We start from the raw sequence: 26,474 nt of genomic DNA, 5'->3' as shown, positions 1-26,474 counted from the left end.
TCTGCTGCACTGAAGTGAGTGAAAGCAGACTGGCCGCACGGCCAAAAACTATGTCAATGGGTATTGGTAATGTAGTTTGAAAACTGATATTTCAAAAAAATATTTACACACAAAGAAAAGGATTCTTGCAGAGTGTTTGGCAATAATGTATATAACTATTCCTGCAGTTTCATTTAAAATTAGATAACTTTTTGGGTAAACTGTCCCTTTAAGACCGAGACTAAATGGATTTTTTGGCATATAATACAGTGCATTCCTGTAAGCTCCCACACTATGAATACAGTATGTGAAACCACATTCAGTCCCCTGTAGTCATTCCAATGTATTGACTACATGAAATATCATACACTGCATTCCTGTAAGCTACCACACTATGAACACAATATGGGAAACCTCATCCAGTCACTCTATTGTATGGCCCACATGAAATATTATAGGGCTTTTCCCACTTATGTACGTATTTTTGATGATTCTTACTGTTTGGAACAGCACCTGGTGGCATTCATAATATCCATTTATTTGTGACAGCTGGTTATCATACTTAATTGAGAATAAGATACACATTGAGGGCTGTATAGGTTAATGCATTGGATTGCTATACCGAAAAATATAACCACTAAATGGTGCCCATATTTACTAACATTAGCGTTTTTGTGTGATGCATTTAGCGCTACAGTTCCGTGAATACTTACACAATTACTATTGGCATGAAAGCTACTAATTAATACATTGTACTCTTCCCATTTACGTTTATACTATGGTCAGTTCTGATTTTACTCCCCTAGTACCTAAAATATATCACACGACTTTACATGTTAGACAGATGGCATTATCTTTATATGGTAATAAAAGCAACTTTTTGTTTGTTTGGCCTCGCCCATTTAATATACCTAAATTTGTCCGCTATGTTCGCAACTAGAGATGCAATGTAAGAATATATTTTATTCGTATGACTACCTATAGAATACTCATAATACTGTGGAGGTGTTCATCATAATAGCCACAATCTAACTATGTCGGTGTGTAAACATAACCTCGTGAAAAGATAGGCGTATCCTCAAACTATAGTCTGCAATGATTGGCTGAATGATACACACCCTTTGCTGAACATACTTAATACGGGAAACCCCGGATGAGTCAACACTGCCGCGATTGCAGTGAGCTGATTGATGATAGGCACAAGAGCCTTCTGATTGGCTCACGGTCTTTTAAATACACTGTGCAATGGAGTGATCGGCGCCTCAGATAAAGCAGTTGTGAAACGTCCGTCAGGCGTTTGCACTGTCTCCTCTTACTTATTTAGCTCAGTTTAATTGTTGGCCTTAAGTGGCACTTTAACAGATAGACCATAGTTTGTAGTATTGGGGCATATTTTTCTCTTAGGGTTTAACTGTTCAGAACCTGAGGGTTCTCCAGGAATAATTGTTAGTGATAGTTTTATTTTCCCTGAGCAATTCCGGAGATTGCTGCTCCGGTCACTGCCCCTTCTTACACAGGTCTCTGAGTGTTGGAGTATATAGGTTTATTTAATACAGGTTAATCATGTATTTCCTGTTAGAGGAGACACGCATCCGGGAGTGGTGAAGCATATATACTAACAGAATATTAAAATACAATCAAAAGGATGTTTTCTAGTCTAGAATACACTAAAAAAAGAAAAGAAAACATAGTACAAACAGTGACAAAGATGCAATGTTAACAAATCTACAACAATTTAGAGGGCTAAATGATTGGTAATGCGGTAACCAGGGACATAAAGGTATTTTGCACAAATAATGCCAAACCCAGTAATGTGGATATAATCAATTCTTTAGAGTAGCTATATCTGATATGGACACATTCCATTGGAAATTAATTATTAAATTATGTGAGAATAAAGTTTTTGTTCTGCACACAGTATAGTTTCGACACAAAGACATTGTTTACCAAATGTGGCTGGCCAAATCAAACTATAAACCATATAACAAGAACTTTATGGACCTGCATAGACATATGAATATATACAATAATGAAATATTTAAATTTCATTTCATGTGAGAGAAGCATATACACATAGAAACCTGACAATATTAATCTATGAAAAAACTAATATCCCACTTTTTATTAAGACCGTGTGGTTCTCTAGTATTCAACGTGAAGATCCAATACAGTTCCTTTTTCATAAGGATCTTGCATTTATTGCCACCTCTAGGTGGCAGTAGTGCTAGGTCAATTACTTTGGCCCCAAAACTGGAAATATTAGTAAAGTGTAGCCCATTAAAATGATTGGCCACGCTGGAAGTTTTTACATAATTCTTCACATCTCTTTTATGTTCCCCAATTCTGGTCCTCAATGTGCGGGAGGTCTGACCAACATACTGGGCCCCACAAAAGTTACACTCTAAGAGATAGACCACAAACGTGGATGAACAATTAGCATAGTGGTTTAATCTATAACTGAGCCCTGTTGAGGTGCTTTTAAATGATTCACCTCTGGTGATAACTTCACAAGTGCCACAGTTATGTGTCAAGCATTGGAAAGTTTCTTGCCTATCTAACCAATTGGATTTCCTTTTACTTGGATTACTGACCACTAAACTAGGTGCCAACTTGTTGCCTAAAGTTGGTGCCTTTCTTGGTACAAATTTGATTTGTTCTATCAGTGTAGATAATATCTCATACCCCTTCAAAAAGAACAAATTACGTTTCAAAATATTGCACACTTCAGTGAATTGTGAAGAGTATTCTGTAGTAAAAACCATTGATTGTGAAAAGGTATCCTTTTTTAAAAAATTTTGCTTAACATTTGCCAAAGGTTCTTCTCTAACATCTTTTAGGCTCCTTTCTAATGAGCCTAAGTCATAGCCCCTGGCCAAGAGCCTTTTCTTAAGGTTTGAAGCCTGTTTCTCAAAAAGAAAATCAGAGGATGCATTCCTTCAGAGTCTCAAAAATTGACTCTTTGGAATAGCCTTTATAAGGTGTTTTGGGTGGCACGAATTAGCATGTAAAATATGTCTCTAATTCTAATAAAGAAATTAATAATTTGAACTATAAAGAAAGGAATGCAATTAAACAGCTGCGTGATAATCATGACATTGTCATCCGTTCATCTGATAAGGGTGGCAATGTTGTGGTTATGAATAAGTCAGATTATGTAAAAGAAGCTATCTGACAATTGTGTGATGGTGTCACTTATAGGCCTCTGCGCTCAAATCCCACAAGAGCTTTTAAAATAAAACTTGAAAGGCTCGTAGATGAAGGTATACGGATTTGAATTTTTGGAGAAAAAGATAGGGCTTCCCTTATCCCCTCATTTCCAGTGATGCCCATTTTCCACCACCTGCCCAAAACCCACAAGGATTTGTCCAACCCGCCTGCTCGTCCGATCATTTCGGGTATTGGCTCACTGTTTGAACCACTGTCTCAGTGGGTTGATACAATTTTACATCCGCTTGTGAAAGGTTTAAGCAGTTATTTAAGGGATTCAGGTCACCTTATTTCCCTCTTTAGTGTTAAATGGTGTGAGGGTTTTGGGTGGGATGGTGGTGGATGTGGTGGATGTGGCTTCACTTTACTCTAATATCCCACATGTATTGGGGATTAAAGCTGTTGAGTTCTTCCTCAAACAAAGGACACACTATTCAGATGTGTTCTGTATGTATATTTGTGAGTGTGTCGAGTTACTGCTGTCCCATAATTTTTTCATGTTTGATGATAAGCATTTTTTACAGATCTGTGGTACAGCTATGGGGGCTAAATTTGCCCCCTCATTTGCTAATTTGTTTATGGGATGGTGGGAACTCGGCACAATATATAGTGTAAACAATCCATTTAGGGAGAATATACAGCTATATATGAGATATATTAATGATCTCATATTTATAGTTAAGGGAGATTTTGCATTTGACACTTTCTTACACTGTATCAATGACAATGAGCTTGGGTTAAGGTTTACGGGAAGTATGCATTCTACTGATGCCCAATATTTGGATCTCAAGTTGAGTGAGTGTTCAGAGTAATTCAATCATTACAGATACACACAGAAAATCCACAGCGGGCAACACTATTTTACATGCTAATTCGTTCCACCCAAAACACCTTATAAAGGCTATTCCAAAGAGTCAATTTTTGAGACTCCGAAGGAATGCATCCTCTGATTTTCTTTTTGAGAAACAGGCTTCAAACCTTAAGAAAAGGCTCTTGGCCAGGGGCTATGACTTAGGCTCATTACAAAGGAGCCTAAAAGAGGTTAGAGAAGAACCTTTGGCAAATGTTAAGCAAAATTTAAAAAAAAGAAAGGATACCTTTTCACAATCAATGGTTTTTACTACAGAATACTCTTCACAATTCACTGAAGTGTGCAATATTTTGAAACGTAATTTGTTCTTTTTGAAGGGGGATGAGATATTATCTCCACTGATAGAACAAATCAAATTTGTACCAAGAAAGGCGCCAATTTTAGGCAACAAGTTGGCGCCTAGTTTAGTGGTCAGTAATCCAAGTAAAAGGAAATCCAATTGGTTAGATAGGCAAGGAACTTTCCAATGCTTGACACATAACTGTGGCACTTGTGAAGTTATCACCAGAGGTGAATCATTTAAAAGCACCTCAACAGGGCTCAGTTATAGATTAAACCACTATGCTAATTGTTCATCCACGTTTGTGGTCTATCTCTTAGAGTGTAACTTTTGTGGGGCCCAGCATGTTGGTCAGGCCTCCCGCACATTGAGGACCAGAATTGGGGAACATAAGAGAGATGTGAAGAATTATGTAAAAACTTCCAGCGTGGCCAATCATTTTAATGGGCTACACTTTACTAATATTTCCAGTTTTGGGGTCAAAGTAATTGACCTAGCACTACTGCCACCTAGAGGTTGCAATAAATGCAAGATCCTTATGAAAAAGGAACTGTATTGGATCTTCACGTTGAATACTAGAGAACCACACAGTCTGAATAAAGAGTGGGATATTAGTTTTTTCATAGATTAATATTGTCCGGTTTCTCACATGAAATGAAATTTAAATATTTCATTATTGTATATATTCATATGTCTATGCAGGTCCATAAAGTTCTTGTTATATGGTTTATAGTTTGATTTGGCCAGCCACATTTGGTAAACAATGTCTTTGTGTTGAAACTATACTGTGTGCAGAACCAAAACTTTATGCTCACATAATTTAATAATTCATTTCCAATGGAATGTGTCCATATCAGATATAGATACTCTAAAGAATTGATTATATCCACATTACCGGGTTTGGCATTATTTGTGCAAAATACCTTTATGTCCCTGGTTACCGCATTGCCAATCATTTAGCCCTCTAAATTGTTGTTGATTTGTTAACATTGAATCTTAGTCACTGTTTGTACTATGTTTTCTTTTCTTTTTTTAGTGTATTCTAGACTGTATTCTGATTGTATTTTAATATTCTGTTAGTATATATGCTTCACCGCTCCCGGATGCGTGTTCTTAAACGTGATTGGAGGTGCAGAGGTATATATTCTTGTGTTTCATACTCACCTGTCATCCTATGACTAAGTGCCGCACGGCATGAAACGCGTAAGGACACGCCCCCTATTTTCCTCCATTGCACTGTGTGTTTGTGTTTTTTCATGTACCAGCTGGATTAAACCTCCGTTTTTTGCAGATATCAAGTGTACTGCCTTTTCTCTTTCTACATTCATTTTGGGATTGCTTGGCCCTTTTTTTATGGCTTGCACCTTTCGTTCACCACCAGTTTTTATTGAGCAACTTTGGTAAAGTCAGTTTGCTCCCGTGACCAGAGACTGGAGATTGAAGCGTTCTTTGCCGGATCACCTGTAGCCACTCCTTCCTTACTTTTCTTCATTTTGATATATTTTGTTGTCATATTTTTTATTACTTGATGGCATGGTCCATATTTTTTAATTTTATTTCCATAATAAATGTTAAGTTTTAAACCACACTCCACTACACAGTACATATTGGCTAAACTATCCCCCATAAGTGTGCCATATTATGCTTTCTTGCTCTACCTTATTTATTACTAAAATGCAAGTCTGTCAAAAGAACTGAAATAATGGGGCAGTCTGCAGAGGCTTAGATACAAGGTAATTACAGAGGTAAAATGTATATTAATATAGCCGTGTTGGTTATGCAAAACTGGGGAATGGGTAATAAAGGAATTATCTATCTTTTTAAACAATACCATTTTTGGTGTATGCTGGTGCTGTACAGTCCAAACACAGATTAAATAGGCACCCTATAAAGGAATTATCTATATTTTTAAACAATAAAAATTATGGAGTAGACTGTCCCTTTAAGTTTGATCAAAGAGTTGGAAACATACAAAATGACTTACAAAATGATGTTCAAATCTGCTGGTTTATATAGACCTGTTAACTCTTAAGGTGGAATTAATTTATTTTCTTCTACAAGATACGACGAGTCCACGGATTCATCCTTTACTTGTGGGATATTATCCTGCTGCTAACAGGAAGTGGTAAAGAGCACCACAGCAGAGCTGTCTATATAGCTCCTCCCTTGACTCCACCCCCCAGTCATTCTCTTTGCCTATACTAAGTAATAGGAAGGGTAAAGTGAAAGAGGTGATAAAATGTTAGTTTTTATTTTCTTCAAGCAAGACTTTTTTATTTTAAATGGTACCAGTGAGTGCTATTTTTTCCCAGGCAGCAGATGGATGAAGATTTCTGCCTGGAGACTGATGATCTTAGCAGTTGTCAGATCCATAGTAGTTCCCACAGAATGGCTGAGGAGTAGTTGAGAAACTTCAGTGTGAGGAACGTTTTTCATGCTACAAGCATTGAGGTATGTTCAGTCATTTTTTTTTTCTGGAGAGACTGTTATTTCAGAATTTTCTGACAGTATTCCCATGAGGGAAGGGGTAAGCAGTAATCCTAATGTGAAAGAGAAGGGTATTACTGGGACCTGTATGTTGGGTTGAAAAAATGGTTGACACTGATGACATAATGTTTGTGGGCAAACGATTCTTTGTTTGGAGGACAATTAACGTTTTTTGTGTGACAAACGTTTTTATTTATAATGGCATTGGAGGGTGCACATGGCTTCTGTTAGACCTGGGTATATGAACCCACAGGTGCAGGATTTTTTTGGTAATCTTAGCTGGCAAGGTAGGATACATATATACTAAAATTGGGATAATTTTATCATTTTAAAGCAGTTTTGGAAAAATTGTATGCTTTTTTTTTCTCTTAAAGGCGCAGTACCACTTTTTCAGATTGTTATTTTTTTCACTAAATAAAGTGTTTTCAAGCCTGTTTGTGGTCATTACTAGCCTGTTTTAACATGTCTGACATTGAGGAAAGCCAATGTTCCATGTGTTTAGAAGCCATTGGGGAACCCACACTTCAAATGTGTCCCTCATGTACTGAAAGGGCCTTACATTGCAAAGAACATATTTTCACCCTGCAAGATAGAGGTATTATCTAAACTGCCAGGTTTACAGGATAAGCGCAGCAGGTCAGGTATTAGAGTAAATACTGAGCCCTCTGATGCTTTATTGGCCATCTCCGATGTACCCTCACAGTGTTCTGATTTGGGGGTGGGGGAATTGCTGTCTGAGGGAGAGCTTCCTGATTCAGGAAAGATGTTCCCTCAAACAGACTCAGATGTGACGGCCTTTATGTTTAAGCTTGAACACCTCCGCTTGTTACTCAGGGAGGTCTTAGCGACTCTGGATGATTGTGACCCTATTGTCATCCCACCAGAGAAACTGTGTAAAATGGATAAATATCTAGAGGTCCCTACTTACACTAATGTTTTTCCAGTCCCTAGAAGAATTTCGGACATTGTTACTAAGGAATGGGATAGACCAGGCATTCCGTTCTCTCCCCCTCCTACTTTTAAGAAAATGTTTTCCATATCTGACACCATTCGGGATTCCTGACAGACGGTCCCTAAGGTGGAGGGAGCTATTTCTACCCTGGCTAAGCGTACAACTATACCTATTGAGGACAGTTGTGCTTTCAAAGATCCTATGGATCAAAAATTAGAGGGGCTTCTAAAGAAATTGTTTATTCATCAGGGTTTTCTTCTACAACCTATAGCGTGCATTGTGCCAGTAACTACTGCAGCAGCTTTTTGGTTTGAGGCTCTAGAAGAGTCTCTTAAGGTTGAGACCCCATTAGATGATATTTTGGATAGAATTAAGGCTCTCGAGCTAGCTAATTCTTTTATTACAGATGCCGCTTTCCAAATGGCTAAATTAGCGGCAAAGAATGCAGGCTTTGCCATTTTAGCGTGTAGAGCGTTATGGCTTAAGTCTTGGTCTGCTGATGTGTCATCTAAATCCAAGCTTTTAGCTATTCCTTTTAAGGGTAAGACCCTATTCGGGCCTGAACTAAAGGCGATCATTTCTGACATTACTGGAGGTAAAGGTCATGCCCTTCCTCAGGACAAGACGGTTAAAATGAGGACCAAACAGAATTATTTTCGTCCCTTTCAAAACTTTAAAGGCGGTCCCTATACTTCCTTATCCGCCTCCAAGCAGGAGGGGAACTTTGCACAATCCAAGTCAGTCTGGAGACCTAACCAGACCTGGAATAAAGGTAAACAGGCCAAGAAGCCCGCTGCTGCTACCAAGACAGCATTAAGGGGCAGCCCCTGATCCGGGACCGGATCTAGTAGGGGGCAGACTTTCTCTCTTCGTTCAGGCTTGGGCAAGAGACGTTCAGGACTCCTGGGCATTAGAAATTGTCACCCAGGGGTATCGTTTAGAATTCAAGAATTCTCTCCCAAGAGGGAGACTTCATCTTTCACATTTGTCTGTAAACCAGACAAAAAGAGAGGCGTTCTTACGCTGTGTAGAAGACCTACATACCATGGGTGTAATCTGCCCAGTTCCAAAATTAGAACAAGGGCAGGGGTTTTACTCCAATCTGTTCGTGGTTCCCAAAAAAGAGGGAACCTTCAGACCGATTTTAGATCTCAAAAGTCTAAACACATTTCTCAGAGTCCCATCGTTCAAGATGGAGACCATACGAACAATTTTACCAATTATCCAGGAGGGTCAATATATGACCACCGTGGATTTGAAGGATGCGTATCTTAACATTCCTATCCACAAAGATCATCACCAGTTCCTCGGGTTCGCCTTCCTGGACAAACATTACCAGTTTGTGGCCCTTCCTTTCGGGTTGGCCACAGCTCCCAGAATCTTTACAAAGGTGCTAGGGTCCCTTCTGGCGGTTCTAAGGCTGCGGGCCATAGCAGTGGCGCCCTATCTGGACGATATTTTGATTCAGGCGTCAACTTACCATCTAGCCAAATCTCACACGGACATCATGTTGGCTTTTCTAAGATCTCACGGGGGGAAGGTGAACATAAAAAAGAGTTCACTAGTTCCTCTGACAAGAGTTCCATTCCTAGGAACTCTGATAGACTCGGTAGACATGAAAATTTTTCTGACGGAGGTCAGAAAATCAAAGATTCTAACTACTTGCCGAGCACTTCATTCCATTCCTCGGCCATCGGTGGCGCAGTGTATGGAGGTCATTGGGTTAATGGTAGCAGCAATGGACATAGTTCCGTTTGCTCGCCTACATCTCAGACCACTGCAGCTGTGCATGCTCAAACAGTGGAATGGGGATTATGCGGATTTAACTCTGCGGATAAATCTGGACCTAGAGACCAGAGACTCTCTTCATTGGTGGTTGTCACAGGTTCATCTGTCCCAGGGAATGTGTTTCCGCAGGCCAGCATGGGTCATAGTGACGACGGACGCCAGCCTCTTGGGCTGGGTTGCAGTCTGGAATTCTCTGAAGGCTCAGGGTGTGTGGACTCAGGAGGAGTCCCTACTACCAACAAATATTCTGGAACAGAGCGATATTCAACGCGCTTCAAGCGTGGCCTCAGCTGGCTTCGGACAAATTCATAAGATTCCAGTCGGACAATATCACGACTGTAGCTTATATCAATCATCAAGGGGGAACACAGAGTTCTCTAGCGATGATAGAGGTTTCCAAAATAATTTGATGGGCAGAGACTCACTCTTGCCATCTATCAGCAATATATATCCCAGGAGTGGAGAACTGGGAAGCGGATTTTCTAAGTCGTCAGACTTTTCATCCGGGGGAGTGGGAGCTCCATCCGGAGGTGTTTGCGACATTGATCCATCAATGGGGCACACCTGAATTGGATCTGATGGCATCTCGTCAGAATGACAAACTTCATTGTTACGAGTCCAGATCAAGGGATCCTCAAGCAGTACTGATAGATGCTCTAGCAGTACCTTGGTCGTTCAACCTGGCTTATGTTTTTACTCCTTTTCCTCTCCTACCTCGTCTGATTGCAAGAATCAAACAGGAGAGGGCTTCGGTAATCTTGATAGTGCCTGCGTGGCCACACAGGACTTGGTATGCAGATCTGGTGGAAATGTCATATCTGCCGCCGTGGAAACTGCCACTGAGACAGGACCTTCTCATTCAGGGTCCCTTCCAACATCCAAATCTAATTTCTCTGAAACTGACTTCCTGGAGATTGAACGCTTGATTTTATCTAAGCGGGATTCTCTGAGTCGGTCATTGATACCTTGATTCAGGCACGAAAGCCTGTCACTAGGAAAATTTACCATAAGATATGGCGTAAATATCTTTATTGGTGCGAATCCAAAGGCTACTCATGGAGTAAGATCAGGATTCATAGGATTTTGTCCTTTCTCCAAGAAGGATTGGAGAAGGGGTTATCGGCTAGTTCCTTAAAGGGACAGATTTCTGCTTTGTCAATCTTACTACACAAGCGTCTGGCAGATGTCCCAGACGTTCAGTCGTTTTGTCAGGCTTTGGTTAGAATCAAGCCTGTGTTTAAACCTGTTGCTCCGCCATGGAGTTTGAATTTAGTTCTTAATGTTCTTCAAGGGGTTCCGTTTGAACCCATGCATTCCATAGATATTAAACTTCTATCTTGGAAAGTTCTGTTTTTAGTTAGTATCTCTTCTGCTCAAAGAGAGTTTCTGAGCTATCTGTGTTACAATGCGACTCGCCTTATCTTATATTCCATTCTGATAAGGTGGTTTTGCGCACTAAACCTGGATTCCTTCCTAAGGTTGTTTCAAATAAGAATATTAATCAGGAAATTATTGTTCCTTCTCTATGTCCTAGCCCTTTTCTAAGAAGGAGCGTCTGTTACATAACTTGGACGTGGTTCGTGCCTTGAAGTTTTACTTACAAGTGACCAAGGATTTCCGTCAAACATCTTCTCTGTTTGTTGTCTATTCTGGAAAGCGTAGGGGTCAAAAAGCTACGGCTTACTCTCTTTTTTTTTGGCTGAAAAGCATCATCCGTTTGGCATATGAGACTGCTGGACAGCAACCTTCTGAAAAAATTACAGCTCATTCTACTAGAGCGGTGGCTTCCACATGGGCTTTTAGAAACAATGCTTCTGTTGAACAGATTTGTAAGGCTGCGACTTGGTCTTCCCTTCATACCTTTTCCAAATTTTACAAATTTGATACCTTTGCTTCTTCTGAGGCTATTTTTGGGAGAAAAGTTCTTCAAGCAGTGGTGCCTTCTGTTTAGGTATCTGTCTTGTCCCTCCCGTTCATCCGTGTCCTGTAGCTTTGGTATTGTATCCCACAAGTAATGGATGAATCTGTGGACTCGTCGTATCTTGTAGAAGAAAAGGAAATTTATGCTTACCTTATAAATTGATTTCTTCTAAGATACGACGAGTCCACGGCCCTCCCTGTCAATTTAAGACAGATTATATTTTTTTGTTTTAAACTTCAGTCACCTCTGCACCTTTTAATTTCTACTTTTTCTTCCTATACCTTCGGTCGAATGACTGGGGGTGGAGTCAAGGGAGGAGCTATATAGACAGCTCTGCTGTGGTGCTCTTTGCCACTTCCTGTTAGCAGGAGGATAATATCCCACAAGTAAAGGATGAATCCATGGACTTGTATCTTAGAATAAATCAATTTATCAGGTAAGCATAAATTTCCTTTTTTAGTTATGCTACTATACTTTATTATTTGTGTTAATTGTTTTTCTTTCCAAATATAAAAGAGAATTGATATTCCTAATTACAATAAGTGTAATAAAAAAATGTGATACTATTATCTAGCTCATTGTTTTTCAACCGCGGTTATCAAGTACCCCCAAATGCCAGAGTTTTGTTATAGCTGAACCAGTGCACAGGTTAAATTATCAGCTGATGGGTGGGAGTAGGTTAGTAACCATGGTTACTGATCAGCTGATTATTTCACCTGTTCACTGGTTCAGCTGTAATGAAAACTTGGCCTGTTGATCTAGATCATTTAGCGCAAAACAAGAAGAAAAAAAAGGAATGGGAGAAAAGTGTGTTATCCTAAAACTTTTATATAAAATTCAAAAGAGAAAGTCAGCGCTAAGCTTAAAATTACCATAAAATGCCACTCCAAATCCACCTCCCTTTAAATCAAAACACTAGAACAGATTGTACAGAATATAGGAGGCTGCTAGAAAGCTAATAGTAAAAAACACATTTATTCATAGACACTGCAAAATATTGATATTTTTAAAAAAATATATTTCTACGCGTTTCACCCGTTGCTTGGGCTTTTTCTTTTTTTATCTTGAAAAAGCCCAAGCAACGGGTGAAACGCGTAGAAGCTGTGTTCCTGTATACTACATTGATCAGATTGCAGTCTAGGTACCTAGCAATAGACCTGCGCGTGACATATATGCTAAGAGCGGGTGGTCTTTTCTACAACTTCGCACTCAGCACTTTGGAGATATAGTCTCAACGGAAGGATGAATCGAAGCCAGCACCTGGAACACAGGACAATCAAGAGCCTAGCGCAACACCGGAACCATGTGAATGAGATCGCTCTAGCAGTCTCCAGAAAAGGCAAGTGGTGAAAAGCCATAAAACGCTCATGAAGGATCTGTCTTTTTTTTTTCTCCAAGAGGGATACAGGTAACTGTGTATATTTTGTCTGATTTGTGTTTTGTTTCCAATAAGCGATACAACTGATACAGTTTTTAAACAACATTGCCGAATGTGGCATCTATTTGCTTGAACTTTCTAAATCGAGACTTTTTATACATATATATTTTTTAATCGTGGTATAGGAAGGCCTACATTTTTTTTGCCTTTTTTAACCTTTTTTGCCTATTTCACATGTGATATGTTACTATTTATTTCTTTTATAGGGGAGACGTACAACTTTTTTTAAATATCAATATTTTGCAGTGTCTATGAATAAATGTGTTTTTTACTATTGGCTTTCTAGCGCCCTCCTATTTTCTATACAATCTTTTATATAAATCTGTTTTTTACTCTGTACCTGGTACTATCAGATAATTTCTTGCTGTAATTACAGGGCATCTAGAGGAAAACCTGGGCACTGGGCTATTAGATGTGAAGAAAGAGGATGAGACAGTTGACCTAAATAGTCATCAGACTGAAATACATTGGTCCTTCCCTGAAGGTGAGTAGTAATATGTGAGAGTCTGCTGGGGCTGTGCACACAGTTACTTACTGCTCTCCCTTGTAGTTTACTGTCTGCTTTATAAGCTCAGATAACACAATGCATTTAACCCTTGTTTAGTTCATGTTGTAGTTTTGTCCTGGAATATAACAGATCACCGCACAGAATAAAGACCTTAAGTATAAGAACAGAGGCAAAGGACAATTGTGTGTATTTGTTGCTTTCTGTGATATACAAAACTGTTTTATGGTAATATGGTAATCACAAGACCTGTGTTTGAGGCCTCAGCTGGGAAACCCAGATGAGGAAACCAGTGATAGTATCAGCCGAAGTGAGTGTGCACGTGTGTTGTGTCTAAGAGATGTGGGATACAGGCGAGTGTGCACATTTGTTGTTTCAGAAGGATGCAGGTTACAGTTGGGTGTGCACTATATTGTGACTGAGGTACGTGGGTTACAGGTGTTTTTGCACTTATGTAGTGTCTGAGGTATGTAGGCAAGAGATGTTTTTGTACTAGTGTCTGAGGTATGTAGGCTATAGATGTTTGTGAACTTATGTTGTGTCTGAGGGTTACAGGTGAATGAACAACTGTGTCTTGTCTGAGGTACACAGATTACAGATGAGTGTGCAGCTATGTCATGTCTGGGGTACAGGAGTTAGATGAGTGTGCAACTGTGTCTTGTCTGAGGTACACAGGTTACTGATGAGTGTGCAACTGTGTCTTGTCTGATGTAAATGGGGTACATATGAGTGTGCAACTATGTCTCTTGTCTGAGGTAAACGAGTTACTGATGAGTGTGCAACTGTGTCTTGTCTGAGGTACACAGGTTACAGATAAGTGTGCAACTATGTATTGTCTGATGTACATGAGTTACATATGGGTGTGCAACTGTGTCTTGTCTGAGGTACATGGGTTACATATAAGTGTGCAACTGTGTCTTGTCTGAGGTACATGGATTACAAATGAGTGTGCAACTGTGTCTTGTCTGATGTATGTGAGTTACAGATGAGTGTGCAACTATATCATGTCTGAGGTACACGGGTTACCTCATTATGCATTATGCGATTAATCGTAATTTTAAATCGCCGCGATTTCAAATCGCGGGAGTATGCAATTTATTTTATAATTCCTCAGATGTGGCTGTACTGCATTGATTTGTATGTGCTTTCTTGCAAACCAACTCCATCTAGTAGTTGGTTTTAGCACACATTTGTAAAATGGCTTTCACTTTCTACAAACGTGTTCTGTTTGTTATCTCAGTAGCAGCCGATCAATCTATGTCTAAAATCTGAGCCCATGTAGGAAAATGAAGAGGAGGAAAAGCCACTTACTTATATTTCCCCCTAGGGACATCTACAGTCTGAAACTTAGGGTATGTAATCATTATGGAACCTCCCACACAATCTCCTGCTTTCTGAGAAACAGCTCAAATACATAGCAGATGCAGTTAACCCCACTGCTGCCAAAAAGGCTAAAACTGCAGTCCCCTCTGCTAGCTAGCTGCTGGGTTAACTGTATCTACAATGTATTTGATATTAGCAAGGCACAGCATTTCTGAAAGGAGCAGCCTCCGACCCCTACTGCTATATGCCTGTATTGGATTCCTGGACAGGAGCAGAGCTCATTATCAGTTAAGATAAAATGTTTGAAAAAAGAAGAAAAATTATATATATATATATATATATATATATATATATATATATATATATATATATATATATATATATATATATATACACACCAACATTTTGGCCAAAAATGGGCCTATCCTATTTCGGCCGAAAGAGAGGCAAACTGGCCGAAAATTGCATGCTATATTTGTGCCGCACTAACACTTGCTGGCTTCCGATAACCGCATCCACCTACACCTAAATTTAGACCGGTGCAGCTAGAGGATTTCTAGGCCATTAGGATAGTAAACTACATTTCCCACAATGCCACTCACGCACGAACAGCACAGCCTCCTCCCACCATATTTAGAGCGGTTCTTTCTGAAGAATCTGCAGTGCGTGCACTTCCTGAAAGGCTCTGGTATTCTGTTGATTTAGTGCTGATGTTAGTGTAGAGGGAGAGTTGCTCCGGTTCAGGTTCAGCTCTGTTAGAGACAATGAAGGTTTGCTTTACAGCAGCCTAAAATGGAGCAACCCCCCTCTACCTCCACGCACTACAAAGCTGTAAATCAAACCTCCATTGTCTCTAAGGGAGCTGAACTGCTGAACCTGAGCAACTCTTTCTCCATACTAACAGCAGGTTAACCCTCTTCCTCCACACTAAGCATCAGCAGTTAACCCTGTGGCAACAAAAACAGCAATACTCTGTAGTCCTCAATGAAAGTCTCATTGGCAGGATAATAACATTACGTGGAAACCTTCCTGACTTAATTTTAGTCAGCTGACATGGCAACTGAAATTGCAGAATATTACTAATGCTGCTTTAAAGGATCCACTATTTTTTATGTTTTGTTAGAGAGCACAAGTATTTATCAAATGTTAAACTATTAGAACTATCATTTACATAAGTGCCTTAAACAGATAGCTGTCATTCACATAAGTGCCTTAAACAGAGAGCTGTCATTTACACAAGTGCCTTAAACAGAGAGCTGTCATTTACACAAGTGCCTTAAACAGAGAGCTGTCATTTACATAAGTGCCTTAAACAGAGAGCTGTCAATCTGAGGCTTCCGGCGGAAGTGGAGCTCTCACTACACGCTGCTCCTCTTCAGCGTTCACTGAGGGCCGCAGAAAGAACATTGCCCCTGAATGAGACCGCCTTTTGACTGTACCACAAACAGCTTCTTAGGCACTATCCTGTGGATCCTACCTCAGCCGAAGCCCACAAGCGGATGCGCTATTACCTGTGCACCGGATAACAGCTCTGGGGATCGGCTAAAACAAACCGGGAGCGCTACAGAGATATCCCCCTCCACCTGCACTTACTTCCTGGAGATCGCTGCGTCACGCACTACAGAAGGAGACCTGTGCCCTCCTGGCAGGGCGGAACAGGCTGGTGGCATCGAGTGGAGAGAGGTAGCTGGTAGGCCGGGAAGGTCCGGTCGCGGAGGGATCCGTGATTGCTACTCCTTCCTGGCTATCCGGCTCCTGGGTACACTCCGGTTCTTAACTAAACACCATTCAGCGGGTGTCACAGCATCCCAGAATCTCTAAAGCTGCAGAAATCGCTAAACCATTGGAGGTTTTTGTTACAGCAGACGCTGCATTGAATCCAGGTGGAGGTATTGTATGTAAGACCATAACACTACCCGGCATAGACGCTCCCCTCACTGCACTGGTATATTTAATTTTATTCTGTGGGACCTTACTACTTGGAACTTTTTGTGAGAAAGCTCCTGGTACGGTTAATTAGCCCACTCTGATGTGTCCCTTACACCCAAGGATAAGAGGATAGAGAATACCAAAGGAATAAAAAGGCCCCTGATTTCCTGTTCATATTTAAAGGAAAGATAAAAGTAACTCTCTCACAGGGACTCACTATATATTTTTCTTGACCCCCCCCTTTTGGGAAGGGGACAGGGAAGAGAAGGAAAAAGAAAAATACTCTTCTCTAGTTAAAGAGACATTTGTAATCTACATGGTTTGCAATTTATATTGTTTCTTTTTTTTCATATGTTGTTTTTTTGTTGCTTTTTCTATCTTTGAGTCTTTACCGAAATGGTATATAAAAGAAGGGTATTCACAGGCTGGATTAAGAGACATTTGTAATTTACATTGTTTGCAATTTATATTGTTTCTTTTTCCCATATGTTGTTTTTTTTTTTTTTTTTTTCTATCTCTGAATCTTTACTGAAATGGTATATAAAAGAAGGGTATCTACAGGTTGGATTATATAGCTACCATTGAATATGCTTCAGTACCAGTATTTTTATAACATTGTGCTTTTTCCCTTTTTCTAAGTGTTTGTTATCTCTATAGGGATGTGATATTACCAAATAGATGAAGGATAACTGATTATCTACTAGTTTGTATACTAAAATAACACTGTTGTTTATGGCTTGTTTTTAACTACTGTGTTACCTAACTGCAAATTCACTTTTCACTTTTCTAAGCTGATTAACCCCAATAGGACCTTTTATTTAGCAGGCCCTCCTAACACTACGTAGGTCTGAGTCAGACATTTTCACTGAGTTTTTCACAAAAAAACCCTTCAAAAAAGGGGACTTATCACTCAAGCACATTTAGGTGAATTTTGCTTCTATTTGACCATGTAACCAATTAGTTTACACCTCCACACTTACTACACTTTTTTTTTTACACGCTCACTTTAAGTTGAGTATTTAGTCTCTCTTTTTTTCTCCTCACATGTTAACACTATTGATCAGGATAGATCACATTGTCTAAAGCTACATTACACTTAGCTTTTTTGTTGCTTTTCCCTGCACATTGGTAATAGTTCTAATTTTTTTTGTTTTTTTCTATGGAAAAATATCTCACATAACACCCGCCCAAAATGCCTGCCAAATCTAGGGGGGAAAAAAACTAAGGGGGCTGATATAAGTATTGACTCCTGTGAAAGTATGTCTTTACCTAGTGATAATCAGACATTATTGACACAAATTAGTAATCTTTTCTCACCGCAGTTTGATATAATTAAAAAGGAGCTAAATGGTATAGCTAGTGAACTTAGTACTCTCAATCAGGAAGTTAAGCAATTTGCCATCAAGATGGCGGAAGCAGAGGAAAGGATATCCACCTTAGAGGATGTGGTTAATAAACAAGAAATTATACTTACTAAACAACAGGCCATAATTAAAAATATGGAAGCCTGTCTGGAGGATCAAGAAGATCGCTCCAGACGCAATAATATTAGAATCGTAGGTATTCCTGAAACCCCAGATTACGATAACCTAATGGAATTCACTTCCCTAACATTACCTCAAGCTTTAGGGTTCCCCCCCAAGCCCTACCTCTTTCTATCGAAAGGGCACATAGGATAGGACCAAAAAAAGCTTTGGAAAATGGCTTAGCTAGAAATAGGACATGTATATTCAAATTACTTAAGTTTCAGGACAAAATGGAAATTCTGAGATTATATAGGAAATTTGATACTTTTATTATTAATGATAAAAAAAGTTATGCTATTTCAAGATTTCTCCAGTGAGACTGTTCAAAAAAGGAAAGCTATGTCGCCCATATGTACAACCATGATAAATAAAGGTATTAAGGCACGCTTGATGTACCCTGCTAAGATAATAGTGGATGATAATGGCAATTAGTTTGTGTTTTCTGAACCTTCTAAAGCAAGAGAATATATTGATTCTAGATGATAATCAAGTGAGAGCGTAACCCCTATAGTATAGGATTTATCTATGTATATATTAGTATGATTGTGATATGCTTGGTAGAATGTTTATGTTTTTTAAAAAAAAAAAATTTTTTTTTCTCCTCCTTGCTCTCCAACCCGCTCGTATCATACACCTTAGGTATAGCTTTAAGAATAGAATGGAGGATGCGGTAGTATTCTGCTACCTTAGTAGAGCTAGAATAGCAAGAAATAAAAGGATACAAACTGATTCAAAATGAGAGGATTGAGATGTTTTTAGTGTATAACTGGTCCAGGGACCAATTTTAAAAAAAAAAAAAAAAAATTTTTTTTTTTGATGCAATATGTTTGATCCAATAGGTAACTTCAAGATTCTTTCTTGGAATGTGGGGGGCATTACTAACCCAATGAAACGTAAGTTAATAATTAAAAAACTAGGTCTCCAGGAACCTAGTGTAGTATTTCTAGAAGAAACTTATTTAAAAGATACAGAGATCCCTAAATTGAGATCTAGATGGATTGGGGAAATTATTGCCACACCTTGCAGAAATAGAAAATTAGGGGTCGCAAATTCTTTTAAGCAAAAATCTTACATATCAAATAATACAGGTGGAATTAGATTTGGAGGCCAGATTTATCATACTGCAATTACGAGTAAAGGGAATAAAATTTGTCTTCTGTAATATATATGCGCCAAATATTTTTTCTAAAGTTTTTTGGGAAAAGCTGAAGAGTAAATTGTTACCGTTTATATCAGAAAATCTAGTGATAGGTGGTGACTTTAATTTATCATTTTGCCCTGAGCTGGACAGATTCTCTAAAAAGAACATATCTGTATATAATAAGCAAGCTAAATTTATGAGGAAATTTTGTCATCAGCTAAAGATTGTAGACGTGTGGCGACTTCAGAACCCAGATCAACATTTATTTACATGCGAATCTAAAAAGTATAGAACATTCTCGAGAATAGATTTTATTTTAGTTGCGGAACCCCTTGCATTGCAAAAAATGGAGGCCACAATAGGCGAGATAGTAATATCTGACCATGCGGTTGTCTCACTGTCATTTCAATCCTTGGCGAATCAGGCAAAAGGAAATTTTTATTTTATTTTCCCCCGGTATATGCATAAAAATATTAGTTTTATCTTATGGTTAAAACAGAAATGGAAAGATTATTGCACTCTTAATATATCATATTTCCAAAAAAAAAAAAAAATTGAAATTTTTTGGGAAGCCTCTAAGGCATACTTAAGGGGAGAAATAAAGGCCTATATGTGTAAAACAAAACGTAAAGATAATATGAGAGAAACTCAATTGTCAAATCAAGTTAGAAACAGCTATAAGAAATATATTGAGAACCCAATCCGCATACACTGGGAGAGATACGCTAATGCCCGACAGGAAAGAGATATCTTTTTTAAACAGAAATCTTTGGAAGAAGAGATAAAACTAAATCTGCGCTTTAAGGGACATTATGGATATTCAGCCAAATATCTTGCTAAATTAGTCAAAGCCACAAACAAGAAAAATTATATATTAGCAATTAAAGATCAAGATAAGAGATATACGGATGTGTCAGATATTAGTAAAATATTATATTGTTATTACGAAAAATTGTATACAAAGAGCACTAGTCATGCACAGAACCTAGGAAAATTCTCGGCACAAATAAAAATCCCTAGAGTATCACAAGATCTATTGGAGAAACCTAATGCCCCTATATCCGGGCAAGAGATAGGGGAAGCAATCGAAAAAAGCAAAGTTAAATAAAGCTGCTGGACCAGATTGCTTACCAGCAGAATACTATAAAATCTTAGTAGAAGAAATTAAACCTAGTTTAGAAAAACTGTTTAATAGTTATTTTATGAACGGTAACGCTCCCTCAGAATATTTTGCGGCTGCCAATATCTCTTTGATTCCTAAAAAAGATAAAGATATAGAGGATCCAGCCTCATATAGACCGATCTCCGTACTTAATGCGGACTATAAAATATTATCATCTATTTTAGCAGCAAGATAAATGGTATGTCTTGATGAAATTATACATCCAGATCAGTCAGGGTTTATGAAATCAAGAAATGTATTTAAAAATATGCGGAAAGTAACAACATTATTAGATTACACATGGAATAAAGATCAAATGCCGGAAAGTTATTTCAAATATGACTGTGCTCTTCTAACCCTTGACGCTGTTAAAGCTTTTGACTCTATAGAATGGGAATATTTATTTCAGACCCTCGAAAAATTTGGGTTCACAAATCATTTTGTGCGGTTTGTCCATAATATTTACCAGTCCCCTATATCTTATCTGCTAGTTAACAATAATTTAACTCCCGGGATAAGACTTAAAAAAGGTACAAGACAAGGTTGCCCGTTATCCCCTCTTCTCTTTAATCTCGCGTTAGAACCTCTTGCTATAAGATTAAGAGATATAGTAGAATGGATCACCATTGGTAAGATGGTTCTTAAAACTATATTGTATGCAGATGATATTTAAATTTTTTTATATAATACATCTAGAGCTATCCCTATAGTTATAGAGTGTTTGAATTTTTTTAGTACATTCTCGGGCTATAAAGTGAATTATAGTAAAAGTGAGATGATGTGGATATATAAAACACGGCCTGCTATAACTAATACAGAGTTTAAAGAGGTGGAGTCCCTTAGATATCTTGGAATTTATCTGCATAGAAACCCTGCAAGATGGTATGGGCTTAATTTTTATCCTTTATTACAGAAAATCTTTTCTGACTTGAAACTTTGGACAACATTTCCACTATCAATCTCTGCTAGAGTGAATCTCATTAAGACAATTGTCTTCCCCCGGCTTCTCTTCCCCTTACAGAATTTACCGTTAATACTAAGCGAAATGGATATACGCAAACTAAACTCTAGTTTTTCTCAATTTATTTGGCACAATATGAAAAAATTGCGAATAGCATTAGAAAAATTTATGCAATCCCGGGAAGACACCGGACTTGCTTTACCAAATATAAAGTTCTATAATGTTGCAGCTCTCAGGAAAATTGCGCTTGACTGGCTTATAGGTACGAGTTGGTTTTCAACAATAGAAATAGAGAATATTCTAGTCTCTCCTTTCTCACTCAAAGCTTTGTTGCATATCCAATTTAAAAAAATACCTTGTACTATAAAAAAGCTACTCTCAGTTAAAAACATAATTCTTGGGGGGCGGAGCCTAGCCGCACTGGAATATGGCAGCTTAAGTTTAGAGCTCTGGAGCCCTAAGTCATAGAAACCGCTCATAATGTGCACTTAACTTGCAAAATCAGCCATCTAACAATCGATGACAGATAGAGGAACATCTCTATAAGCTTCAACTTGAAAATTTTTGTCACCCGGGGAGGCGATATCGCCAACAACTACCACCCTCTGCAGCTGAGAACTTTGTGGCCTACCTAATCAGCGACCGCGTCCAGACACTCCGCAGCACAGAAAGAGGGACAAGCAACTACAACGCAGCCAGCGTTAATTACTCCCAGCTCGGCACAGCCTCAGGCTGCACTGTCTAACACTCGCGGGAGGGTGCCGGGAGGCAATATCGCCAACAACTACCACCCTCAGCAGCTGAGAACTTCGTGGCCTACCTAACCAACGACCGCATCCAGACACTCTGTGCGCTCATCGGAGCCTCCGCAACACAGAAAAAGGGACAAGCAGCTACAACGCAGTCAGCGTTAATTACTCCCAGCTCGGCACAGCCTCAGGCTGCACTATCCAACACTCGCGGGGGGGTGCCGGTGAGTACCCGCTATATTAAACAAGTCTCTATAAAGGTGAATAGCTGTGGGGCGAGTCAATACCGGCATACTCACTAAGGGCATCTTTGGGCTGAAGGGGCTATTATACGGAGTGAAGCTCTGACAGCAGACATAACACTCACCACACTAATCTCATACGCGCCGCCATCTGAAGCACATACCAGGCGCCCACGTGGCCTAGGAGCCTTAATAAAATAACTTCTGCACGGCCACTAGAGATAAGCAGAGAAACCCTCAAAGGCACTTCCTAACAGCCAATAAAGAGTCACAATTAAGCTGCAGTGCCCTAGCTATCTTACCTGGCCATAGCATTAGAGAACAATAAAGTTTGAAGAGGACAAAAATACCTTATTATACATGTTAAAAGTAACTGCACTGTAAAATCAGAGATAAACATCAGCAGTGCCCTGTGCCTATACTGCTAAGATCTCACAACCCTTTCCTTAGGGGAACACAAATTGAGAGCTAATACTGGCCAGCTTAACAGGGCTGCAAACTAATAACACTGGGGATGCCAAATAAGAAACCCCCCAAATTCACCAAAGATTGCAAATTGTCAACCATGAACAACTTCCTGAAAGCAGCTGACCTCCCTACTCCCTCCTCCAGAGACACTCATGTAAAAGATCACCAAACCACAGAACCTCAAAACCCACCCGCAACAATTGAACTGTCCAATTATGTTACTAAGGAAGACCTTAAATATCTATCTTCTAAAGATGACATAAAAACCGCTATGCAAGAAGTAAAAGATTTATTTGTAGAACTCAAGCACGACATCAAAGGAGTGGAACACAGAGTGCAAAAACTGGAAGAAACCAGCCAAAAACACAACACAGAACTCCAACATCACGGGGAAAATACCCAGCTACATGCGGACATGATTCAAAATCTCATGGACCGCATGGAAGATTTAGAAAACAGGAGCCGGCGTAATAACGTCAGGATACGTGGAATCCCTGAATCGGTCTCCCCCACTGCCATCATGGGATACCTTCAAAGCCTTTTTCGCACCATAAAAAAAATGCCATCAGCTCCTGAAATTCCAATCGAAAGGGCCCATCGTGCACTCCGCCCCAGACCTCCTAATACAGCCCCCCCGAGGGACGTGATTGTGAAGCTACTCTCGTTCAGGGATAAGGAGGAAATCATGAGAGGTTCAAGGGCCAACGCTCCACTCACCCATGCTGGCACAAACATACAGATTTATTCAGATCTCTGCCCCACTACCCTGCAGAAACGCAGGGACCTGAAGTTCATCACCTCAGTCCTCAGGGAAAACGAAATCCCATACCGCTGGGGGTTCCCAACCTGTATCATTGCCACCAAAGGCAACACTACCTCCATCTTCCGCACTATACCAGATCTGACTACATTCAACGATAACCTCGGCCTGAACATTCAACTCCCCCCATCAATCGCACACCTACAAGAGAACATTTCCACGGAGCCGACAGCGCACAGAGAAGGCGCATCATGAGCCTTCCCCCAATATAGACTTGCCTAGAGCGGGACCCCGCTCTTTAACTGGAACTGACATTCTCACTGAGTTGTGTTACGAACTTTTTATAACCAAGACCTGCCTTCACGTCGAAAGGGTAACTTAAGAGCTAAAATGTTTGACTATTAGTCACTGTTTGCTTAAATATTGTTCACTTGTTGTTAAAGTTTTTGACACATGCCACACTTACCCATACTCACGACATCACACTACACACATACCCTCAATAACACCTTCGCCTCCCTAGGCGTCAGAAAAAAAAAAAAAAAAAAATGTCACGTATAAATTCTGTCATCGATTATAAAATACATGTTAGCACACATAGTCTACACACCTTACAAACACTCACGCTAGTCACAGGTTTTAGACTAGGGCTACTACCCCTAGTGTTTTTCTACTTTTGTTGAATTACATTATTGCTCACTGGTGATTACCTACAGCAAACGTTATTGTATACTCATTTTCTATTATTGTTCTGTCAGCCTTACTGTTCAATATATAAAGGTTACAGCTTTATCATTTGACCCCTCTTCCCATCCCACTTCCCTCCATCCCCGTGACTTCCCTTTTCTCCCCTTCCCCCTCCTCCGGACATAACACAAAAAAAAAAAAAAATGCAATCACACACAAACAGGAACATCTCACGAGGGATTGAGTTAATCACTATAAACGTGAAAGGGTTAAACAACCCAGGAAAAAGATCCATAGTCTTAAGGGACCTCCAAAAACTAAAAGGCGACATTATACTCCTTCAGGAGACCCACTTTAAAAGGGGTCATGAACCCAAGTGGTTTCAGAGACACTACACGCAGGCATTCTTCGCGTCCAACTCAAACAAACACAATGGGGTGGGTATTTTGCTTCACTCCAAGACCCTGTTTCAGCACACCCAGACAATAAAAGATCCGGAGGGCCGATATATCATTGTCACGGGACTGCTATACAACAACCCGGTGACTATAGTGAACCTATATTCCCCAAACACACTCCAAGCTCCCTTCTTTAAAAAATTAAAACAAACAATTTTGGAAACACAAACAGGCACTCTCCTCATGGGGGGAGACTTTAACATAGCTCTAAACCCAACATTTGACACATCGGACGTCTCCTCCAGCGCTTCTCCTAAAACACTCAAGACAATTGGGTCCATCTTGAAAGATCTAAAGATCCATGATATCTGGCGCATAACACATCCCACCTCAAGAGACTATACCTTCTTTTCCCACCCCCACAATAAATACTCAAGAATTGATTATGTTTTTACCGACACCCTAGGTCTCACACTCATATCAGATAGCAAAATTCATTCAATTACTTGGTCGGACCATGCACCCGTCTCATGCACAATACAATGGCCAGATCTGCCGGTCTCCTCCTTCGTGTGGAGATTGGATGATACGCTGTTAGATAACACAATTACGCAAAATGAGATCAATAAAAAACTCCAGGAATACTTCCAACTTAACTCGACAGACGACCTGCCCCTTGCAACCATATGGGAGGCACACAAATGTGTTCTAAGAGGGGAACTCATTAAAATAAAAGCCAAACAACAGAGAATGAAAAGGGACAGACTTAACACACTACTAACCCAATTATCACAGCATGAAACCGCACATAAACGAGACCCCCTCAATACATCCCTCTTGGCTAGACTAGAACAGACCAAAACAGACCTTTTAAACCACCTACAAGAAGAACAACAAAGAAAAGCCCTCTTCCTGAAACAGGTGTTCTATGACCAGAACAACAAAGCTGGTAAGTTACTAGCACGCGCCATAGCTCGGCGAAAACTTAACGCCCACGTACATGAGATCACAGACAAACTGAACAGAGCACAATATGACGCCAAAAACATTGCCAACACCTTCCGTGAATATTACAGCACCCTGTACAACTTACACCCTAACATACTTGTCACACCCGAATCCTCAGATAATGCCCCTAGTGTCCCAGCCACGCAACAATACCTAGCTAGCGCAGAAACTCCATCTCTTTCAGAGGAGGAAAAATCCTCCCTGGAATCTCCATTTACCCTCACAGAGGTTTTAAATGCTATTAAAGATCTGCCTACAGGGAAAAGCCCCGGCCCCGATGGACTGGGATCCAAATATTACAAAGTTTTCGCTCACACCCTAGCTCCTCACCTCCTAGCCATCTTTAACAACACAGCTGAGATAGCCTCCCTCCCTGAGACTATGTTGGAAGCGCATGTAGTTGTGCTCCCGAAACCGGGTAAATCCCCTACTAAACCCGAAAACTTCCGCCCAATCTCTCTGCTTAATTCGGATATAAAACTTCTTGCTAAATTGCTTGCGAACAGACTTAATACATTTCTTCCCCAACTCATCTCCACTGATCAAGTTGGCTTTATACCGAATAGAGAAGCGAGGGATAACACACTTAAAGTGATACAACTTCTTACCCACGCACATAACACCCACGTTCCCATGTCCCTTCTCTCTACAGATGCCGAGAAGGCATTCGACCGCGTCAGTTGGTCTTTCAT

General features: G+C 39.7%; 1 protein-coding gene across 1 annotated transcript in view; it reads left to right on the top strand.

The window, feature by feature from the left end:
- The window catches only part of LOC128657999 (uncharacterized), a 302,915-nt gene that overhangs the window by 6,775 nt on the left and 269,666 nt on the right, over positions 1 to 26,474 (top strand). Inside the window, exon 3 of the mRNA XM_053712439.1 lies at positions 13,300 to 13,407. Within this exon, the coding sequence (XP_053568414.1) occupies positions 13,300 to 13,407 (108 nt within the window). The remainder of the gene's footprint in view (positions 1 to 13,299; positions 13,408 to 26,474) is intronic.

This window comes from Bombina bombina, chromosome 4 (genome assembly GCF_027579735.1).
Source record: "Bombina bombina isolate aBomBom1 chromosome 4, aBomBom1.pri, whole genome shotgun sequence".
In the NCBI taxonomy this organism is placed as follows: Eukaryota; Metazoa; Chordata; class Amphibia; order Anura; family Bombinatoridae; genus Bombina; species Bombina bombina.
Note: the sequence above shows the minus strand (reverse complement) of the source record. Positions and strands in the feature narration are given on the sequence as shown.